At 33.7% G+C, this 8,237-nt stretch overlaps 1 protein-coding gene across 1 annotated transcript; it reads right to left on the bottom strand.

Annotated features, from left to right (window-relative positions):
- Positions 1–347: 347 nt before the first annotated feature.
- LOC145009902 (protein INVOLVED IN DE NOVO 2-like) lies at positions 348–2,843 on the bottom strand. The gene is made up of 8 exons (XM_078968524.1): positions 1,907–2,843; positions 1,743–1,828; positions 1,610–1,678; positions 1,260–1,526; positions 961–1,108; positions 841–878; positions 741–799; positions 348–582 (listed from the first exon to the last, which is right to left on the bottom strand). Exons 1-8 carry the CDS (start codon positions 2,841–2,843, stop codon positions 348–350), a joined length of 1,839 nt encoding a protein of 612 aa, XP_078824650.1.
- Between the last annotated feature and the right edge of the window lie 5,394 nt (positions 2,844–8,237).

Raw genomic sequence — 8,237 nt, 5'->3', positions numbered from 1 at the left:
TGTGTAGGGGCATGGTGTAGCTGCACACCTCCAAGGCTACCTTAGAACTGACCAGCAAATACGTCGTATCTCTCAAATTTGATGACCGTCGTGTAAAGGGGTATGGTGTAGTCGTGTACCCGTGATATCACATTACCTCACTACATCCACCAAGCGAGTATGTAGTGTGGTTTTATAAGTAAAAAACGAATGTTTTGACCTGCCACCTAAAATAAATGACTTTTAACAACTAATCGGGATGTTTAATAGCCTCTTAATGAGACCATTAAGAGGTAGCCTCTAAATGGTTGAACCGGTCACGAATCATTCAGCAAGAAGCTAGAAGCTAGATATGAAGTATCAACCTTTCATTTGTAAAATATTCCGTGTTTTACCCTTAACCTAAAAAATATATTTTTTTCTTTTTTCCGGAGTTGCCATCGACCCAACCCCAACAAGATGTTGGCCCTTTTCACCCTCACACTAACAACCACTTCTTCCTCATCCGTCGGCCGCCATGGCTTCCTCCATGTCCCCGTCTTTGCTTCCCCCTTTCTGCCGCCGTGAAACAAAGACATCAGCCCTCTTTCACCAAATAAATAACTAACAACAAAAAAGATATGTTTAACAACTTACTTGGATATATACCACGAAATTAGGTATATTGTTGTCTTAATTACCAACAAGACACCAATTATGAAAATACCTATATCTTACATCTAAACTTAAATGAATCATTTGAGACATTCTAAAAGTAATACCCAAATTTTTTGGCAATGGTTTCAGATCTCAATCGATTAGTATGACTAGTCATACTATACTACAATAAAAACTATATCAACATTCTTGTAGAATAATTACCATACGAACGATAATATCCTCTAAAACTTCACCACCTCCTAAGCATATTTACAGCAAAAATATGTCAAACTCAAGCCATACAATTTAAGAATCTATCTATCTTGTTGGGTCATCTTCAACCTGATTTCACTTGTTTTTCTGTTTTCAATTGGTTTACTATAAATTCAACAGCCTCTTTTAAGGTTGCATTTCTATTCTTTCTTCTGTGCCATAGCCCTGTGATCGAATATCTGAAATGGGCAGGAGGATCAAAAATTTCTCTCATACCCTGTTTCAAAACAGGGACAAAAAGGTAAATTATTAATCTTTTAATAACAAGAAGATGGTAAAACATATACATGACAAATCCGATACTTTTTTATGCTTAATCAAGAAAGAGATGCATATTTTAAAATTACATTGGAAGGAAATAAACTCACAGAAATTAACACTTTACAAGCATCCTCCAATTCATCATCGATCAATTTTTCCTTTAATAATAAGGCTTGATTTAACCCTTTCAACTCCTCGATTTCCTTTTCTTTTTCCTTCACATCTTTTTCAATCCAGTCAATTTTCTTTTTTAATTCAACATTCTCATCGCTCAAATTCTTCATCACTTCCATTTGCTTCATCTCTACTTCCTTATCATCATCAATCTTAATCTCAAGCTCCATGATTGTGTTCTGAAGCCTTTCATTATCTCTCTTTCATGTGTTCATAACTAAACTATTAGAAAACAATATCCAAAGACATGTGTAAGATTCAAGAAACAAAGTTTGTAACAAACCTTCTCATCAGATGCCAACTTCCACAATCTATCATATGCTTTCTTCTGCTCCAACATTGCCCATTTATTCTGCAAAATAGAAGATATAACGAACTTATTATAAATCATCAACCTACGACATTAACAACAATACCATTTTCTTTTCACCATCTTCACGTTGCAATTTCATTTGTAGATGCTCAATCATCTTGTTGGCTCTCTCTTGCATTTTTTTGAGATCTAATCAAGAACAAAGTTATGAATCTCATTATTTGAACATATAAGTATAAGTTCATGAAACGCTTTAGAAATTACTACCTTTATTAAAATTCTCAATAAACATATCGTTTTGTTTCATCACAGAAGCTATATGAGAATTTGCATTGCTTACTTGACACTGAATTTCTTTACTTTTTTTGCTCATGTCATCTAAAAGACTTTCCAACTCCACAACAAGTTTTGAACTTTTTACTTCATTTTCTTTTTTGATTTCAGAAAGAGTCTTCAAAGCCCAATTCTTTCTAAGAAAATCACCAACAATACCATTTGAGAAATAATCTTCATCCCTTGCAATCCAAGCATAGAGCTTATCATCTTTACACTTATTGCTATCATTCCAATCTTTCCTCCCATGTTTCTTCACTTCAAAATCCTTCACAAACATCATTGCATTATTAAAATCATCCAATTCTTTTCCAAACTTCACCAAAGCAAATCCCGAATGACCAAACCAGCTCCACAAAGGATAGACTTTTAAAGGTTTGTAGCCTTGTTTTATCCACTCATCCTTTAGATTTTTAGCCATATCACCCAAAAAACCATCATATAAATAACTATCATCCTCGTATTCAATTGGTATGTTGGCTACCACAATCATCCAAGGCCAAACAACCAACTCTTCCTTATTATAGTCCCTCGTAATGTTGTCATTATTCTCCTCTAAATCATTGCTTTTACTACTTGACTCCCAAACCTTAAATTTAGCATCGAAATCTCTCTCTAAATACTCCTCTAGTGCCATATGCTTGGCTTTTTCTTTCAAATCAGCGATTCTTGATTCTCTTGCGATTGTACATGCATGTCTACGGAGGTCCTTGTAAGAGTATTCTTTACTCTCAAAACAATGAGGACATTTAAAAGTCTTTTCTGAAGTCAATACTTTGACCTTATGTTCTCTTAGCTGCTTGTAATACTTGGATTTATATTCCTCAAATGCGAGATCACTAATGATAGTCTCTTGCTTTAGTTCAGTCATCGTACACCTATATAGCAAAAAATCAAGCGCAACAAATGAGAGATTTGTAACATCAATTCTATATGGAACCACTTTACCGAAAGCTTGACCTCAACATATTTTTAAACTTTTTTGACTCACATAATCCAAAATCAGGATGCAGACAGAAAGATAGATCAAAAAAATTGAGATGTTCTCAGAGAAAAAGTTTACCTGGTTGGAAAAGAGGTGGAAGAATTTGAGCGTGGTTTAACTGTTTAAGAAGTAAATAATATCGTAGAAGTCGAAGATTTTTCGTTCGAAGTATCCGTGGGGTTGATAGTGTTGTTGCAAAGCCACGATTTTGTTTCCTAATTTGAGTCGATTTCGTTTCCCGCGTATTGGTCAGAGATACAAGCTGTGAATCACGGCCATTGGCCATGACCACCAACTCATCGAACAGCTTCCTCTTTGATATTGTCGGTTTAAGAACTATTGACATATCATGGTTTGGTTTAGTGACTATTCTCAGTCGACACATTCATGAGGTTAAATGTTTTTAGATGAACTTTTTTTTTTTCTAGAAAGTACCAAAATATGTAATTATGGAAGACTACGTAATTATGCAAGATTTGCAAACTTTGATCACTTAAAATGGTTGCAAGAAAGGAAACAATTTAATAACTATAAGTACCAGCCTTCATTGATAGTATTGTAGCTTCAAAATCCTGTTTTTCTTTTAGACGAAGGGAGCTAAGGTATGAGTGGAAACTTCCTTTGTTTTTGATGGGCCACAACATCTTTTTATTTATGTTTATTTCCTTCCCCTAAACCCAAGAAATGGGTTCCCTTATTATTGTTTGTTTTTTTTTTTTAAATAAAATTAATTCATTTTTATAATTTATCACTTTTTAAATTAATAATAAACAAAAATTTTAATTAAAAAGAAAATGCATTTCATTAATTAAAATAAAAATTACAATAAACCTAAAATTTAATAAAGTGGAAGATTAAAAAAAACACAAACAAAAAATCAAACAAATCAATAACAGCCTATGGAAAATATTTTTTTATAATTTTTTTCCCTCTTCTGCGTCATGAGCTCGAGAACCGGTCCCGAAAGATGGTCAGTGTTTTCCATCAAAAACTTCATATCCTCCATTTTTGTCTCTTTGCACGCTCCTTCTTCCTTGCTTCTTCTTTTTCTTTGTCAAACGTCAAACGTTCATCGAAATTAAGATTATATCGATCAAACGACGCAGTTATTTTCCGCATTTCGTCAACGTCCATGCTGAAATCCGATGCACCAGAAGAAGTCTATTTTCCCTTCCTCTTTGCTTTGTTCCTACCCATCGGTCAAACAATTTCTTCTAGCTCCAGTTCGTCCTCCTGATTTAAATCTAGACCGACCCAAGCATCGGAGGAAGTTGTGTAACCACTTGAGCCTGTTTTCGTTCGCTTTGATTATTGTACTCCAAAAATAATATCTCGCTTGTATTTTCTCCACTTAGGACTTTTAACCAATAATTTCCAACAATCGTGCCACTTGAATGGTTTTCCGATTTCCTCAAGGTAAAAGTGCAAAGCTTCTTGAAGTATTTTTTTTGTTGCCTTGACTGCTTTTTCGTTGGGTTTTTAGGTTGTTGTACAACCTGTTTATTATTGAAACCGCATTTGCTATTTCTTGAAACTTCGAATTCAGTTGGTGTTTCGTACGATAGTCGTCATCTTTCTCTAGCTCCTCCTGAAACCGTTCCAAAATACGAAACAAAAAATGATCTCCCGATTGTGCATTTTCCATCTTCGAATCCTCAGAAATGTCAACCCAAGCTTTTACCAAAACTAGCTCTTCTTGTGGAAGCCATCTTTTGTCTTCCTGGTTGTGCGACACCCTTGCGTGCTTGTTGTTTTCCTTTGCGTCGTTGTGGGGGTGGTGTGAGTTGAGTTTCGGGAACCATATCTTCTTCCGAGTCATCCAATTCATCGACAAGTTGGAATTATTGTTGGGTTTGGGTTTGGGTTTGGTTTTGGGTTTGAGGTTGATTTGGCGATTGTTGATTGGAAAAAACAATAAAGTTTGAAAATATTTGCGGAGTAACATTTGGAATGTGGACCAGGTAATATTGTCTAACATTTTGGTATTGAAATTATAGTGGATATTGAATAGTAGCATCGAGTTGGGGACGATAAACTCCTTGTGATGATGAATCGATAGCAAAAATGTTTCAAGTTGGGGTGCTTAAACTTGAACCATGAGTTTTTTTCCTTCTATCGGAGGTTGGAGTTTAGTTGTCAGGATTTGTTTTTAATAAAACAGAGGTTGTAGAGGGTTTGTTTGAAGGTTTTGATTGAAGGTAAATGAATATGAGTATTCATAGATGTTGTAGATGGTAAAAAAAAAATTAAATTTCAAAGCATTTAGCCGTTCGAATTAAAAAAAAAAAACAAAAAAAAAATTAACATTTTACCGTTTAAGAACAATTACTTAAAAAAACACTCTCTACCCAATCACGAAAGGAGTGAAAATTAGGCAACCGATCCCCTCACCCCCTTCCCGCACCGCCGATGCGATGTTTATCGGAGCGGGAAAGGTCATGCCCCTCTTCCTGCACCTGGCTCCATCCGGTCTTAGTGACACAGGATATTAAGTGCTATAAGGTGTAAGTTATTGCAAGAATCATGAAAATGTTTCGTGATACCACTATTACACTTACCACTCACCTTGAAAGTTAATTAAGAGATGTTTGTGATTGCTTATTTACTTAAATAAATCATTTTTTTGATCGATTGATTCCTACACATTTATTTCAAACTCCTTATTCTAGATAGAAATGAAATTACTCTTTTACCCATCTTTTTAACCCTAAATAAAGTTAACATTTTTAAATGAGATATTTATAGAAAAATCTTAATATTTTGAGTCACCTTAAGAAATAGTCATAAACTATATTTTTACAAAAAAAAAAAAAAATTCTAAAATTGATAAAGTGTTGCATTCTAACCCTTTTGTTCTGGTTACCTTCGAATATGTGAAAAAAAAAAAAAAATTTGAAACTATTTTGTAAACTATCCCAAAATACTGAGATTTTTCTGCAAAAATAAAATATAAAAATAAAAATAATATTTACATTTTATGCTAGAATTTTGTGTATTTACATAGTCATTTTGGCAATTTCTAACATTTATTACGATTAATTATAGATTTTCACCTACTTACTTCTACAACAACTTTCTAACAAAGTATTTATAAACTTTACACATCACACCAAAGAATAGCTTATCAAACTTCATTTATAGATGACTGCAAAATAGAATTTTCTTGAAAACTCATTAAACTACTTTGACTTTGATATCACCGGTTTAAAAATAATTGATGTATCATGGTTTAATGATGATTCTCAGTCGACACGCATTCAAGAGTTCAAATGTTTTTAGATGAACTTTCTATCCAAAAGTACCACAGTATGTAATTATGGGAGATTTGCAAACTTTGATGTCTTAAAATGGTAGTAAGAAAGGAAAACAATTTGATAATTATAAAGTAATAGCTTCCATGACTACAGATGTACTAAATGTCCAAGTCAGAGTTTCGTTGCTTAGAATCTTGTTTTTCTTTTAATGGCGGGATATTAAGCGTTATAAATGCAAGAACTGGGAAAATATCTCGTGATGCTTTAAGACTACTGATAGATGTCATTTATGAATCTTTTCGGGTAGTTTTTATTAGTATTTTGCATCATATTTTATTATATTTCATGTGCATTAGTTTAAATAATGTTCAACTCATGTCTTTCGTCAAAATTCTCATACCGCTCATGTTTTATGACATCTTCAGATAATTCGAGTGGAGTGTATTTTGGGAGCAGCTTTGGATACGTTCGATGGAGCATTGCCTAATTGGAGCTTGGAACTTATGAATGATGTTGATGAATGCTTGAAAATTGTTTTGGTCAAGGAAACACGAACATTTCGCATGAAAAAAACAAAATTTGATCATGCTTCCTCCAGAAACACGATCGAGTTGATCATTCGAAGATTGTTTGCCTTAGTTTGAAGTTTCAAAACCTTTAAGTGTTTATTCGATCGTGTTTTCCCACATAACACGATCATGTTTTTGGTTTTCATGTTAGATATAACATTGTACTTCATTAACGAGATTTCAGGGATTTTTTTAGTTAAAATTCGATCATCTTTTCCCCTTAACACGATCCTGTTTTGTGTTTCTTGTTCCGGAAGTCACTGACTTGCATATAAATTTGACTTCTCCGATCAATTAGAAGCCTGGACGTTCCCAGACAACGAAAGACCCTTTCAGATGATTTTTGTGGCAATTTTTGCTCGTTTTCATCAATTTCTGAAGATCTAAAGGTTATGGATCATCTCACACATTTAGTATAGTAAGATTAGTCATTTAATTTCTCCTTTATTGTTTTAGATCGGATTTTAGCCATGTTTGGCTAAACCCTAGTTTGCAGTTCTGCATAGACTAGTATTTTTCATGTAATTAATCATTAGATCTGGTTTCTAATTTGTGTTTCTATCTAGATTTTCTAGTTTTACACTTAATGAATGTTTGATTTTAGTACTTTTTAGCCTGATCACCTAATCTAGATGTAAAGCAATCTAGTTAATCATTTAATAGAATCCAAAATTATTCTAATCAAATGGTAATAACTAACAAGTATTAGATTGGTTCTGTGTTGGGAAACTCTGATATAAATTGTAAAATCATATATTTTTGCTTCCGAGCTTGTGAGAATATTGGATATTGCTGGGAATTTTACACAGATCATAATGATGTTTTTCTGATTTAATTAAAAGCTTGTTTAATTAGAAAGTAAAAAAAGTTAGGGTTAATTGAAGAGCTTGTTTTGGTTAACTAATTAGGTAAAAGAGAATATACTAGATCTTATTAGTTGTTTTCAGTACCAGCTTAGATAGAACTGCAATGTCTCATTTTCACAACCAAAAATTTTCATTTTTATTAAGGTAAAACTCCACATTATAAAATTCGTGTTAAGAAAATCATTTGTTCCAAATTACATTTGTTGAAAATCAGAGTAATATAACAATGTAAAATCTTCATTGTTGTTGATTAATGTGTACAATCATGCCTTAGCCTTCCCATAATAAGCGATGATACCTGAAAAACAATAACAGATGGGTAAGCATGAAGCTTAGTGAGAACCCCCAAAGTACCCCATACAAAAAACATACAAACATGCATATCGGGTCCTCAGTCATCGGATTGGAATACCCTCAGCTCACAGTCTCCCGACTCGAATGCCCCAGGTTTGTCGGCGTGCTTCCTAAACCCAACCGCTCCTCTTAAGCCTCCATGCCTACACCTTATAATGGGCCCTTACCTAATATCATGGCCTACAACACACATCAGGACCGCCTCAACCTCATCACCATATGTCGACATATAAATAA

Source organism: Lactuca saligna, chromosome 8, assembly GCF_052625555.1.
Source record: "Lactuca saligna cultivar CGN05327 chromosome 8, ASM5262555v1, whole genome shotgun sequence".
In the NCBI taxonomy this organism is placed as follows: Eukaryota; Viridiplantae; Streptophyta; class Magnoliopsida; order Asterales; family Asteraceae; genus Lactuca; species Lactuca saligna.
The sequence above is the reverse complement of the archived record's forward strand: the minus strand, read 5'-3'. Positions and strand labels throughout refer to the sequence as shown.

Bases quoted from the DNA above. Each gene is read 5' to 3' on its own strand.
- LOC145009902 (XM_078968524.1), bottom strand. From the start codon at position 2,843: ATGACTGAACTAAAGCAAGAGACTATCATTAGTGATCTCGCATTTGAG. The intron at 1,679-1,742 runs GTATTGTTGTTA...TCTATTTTGCAG, and splicing joins AAGATGGTGAAAAGAAAATG to AATAAATGGGCAATGTTGGA. The intron at 800-840 runs GTAATTATTCTA...TTTTTATTGTAG, and splicing joins AGGATATTATCGTTCGTATG to TATAGTATGACTAGTCATAC.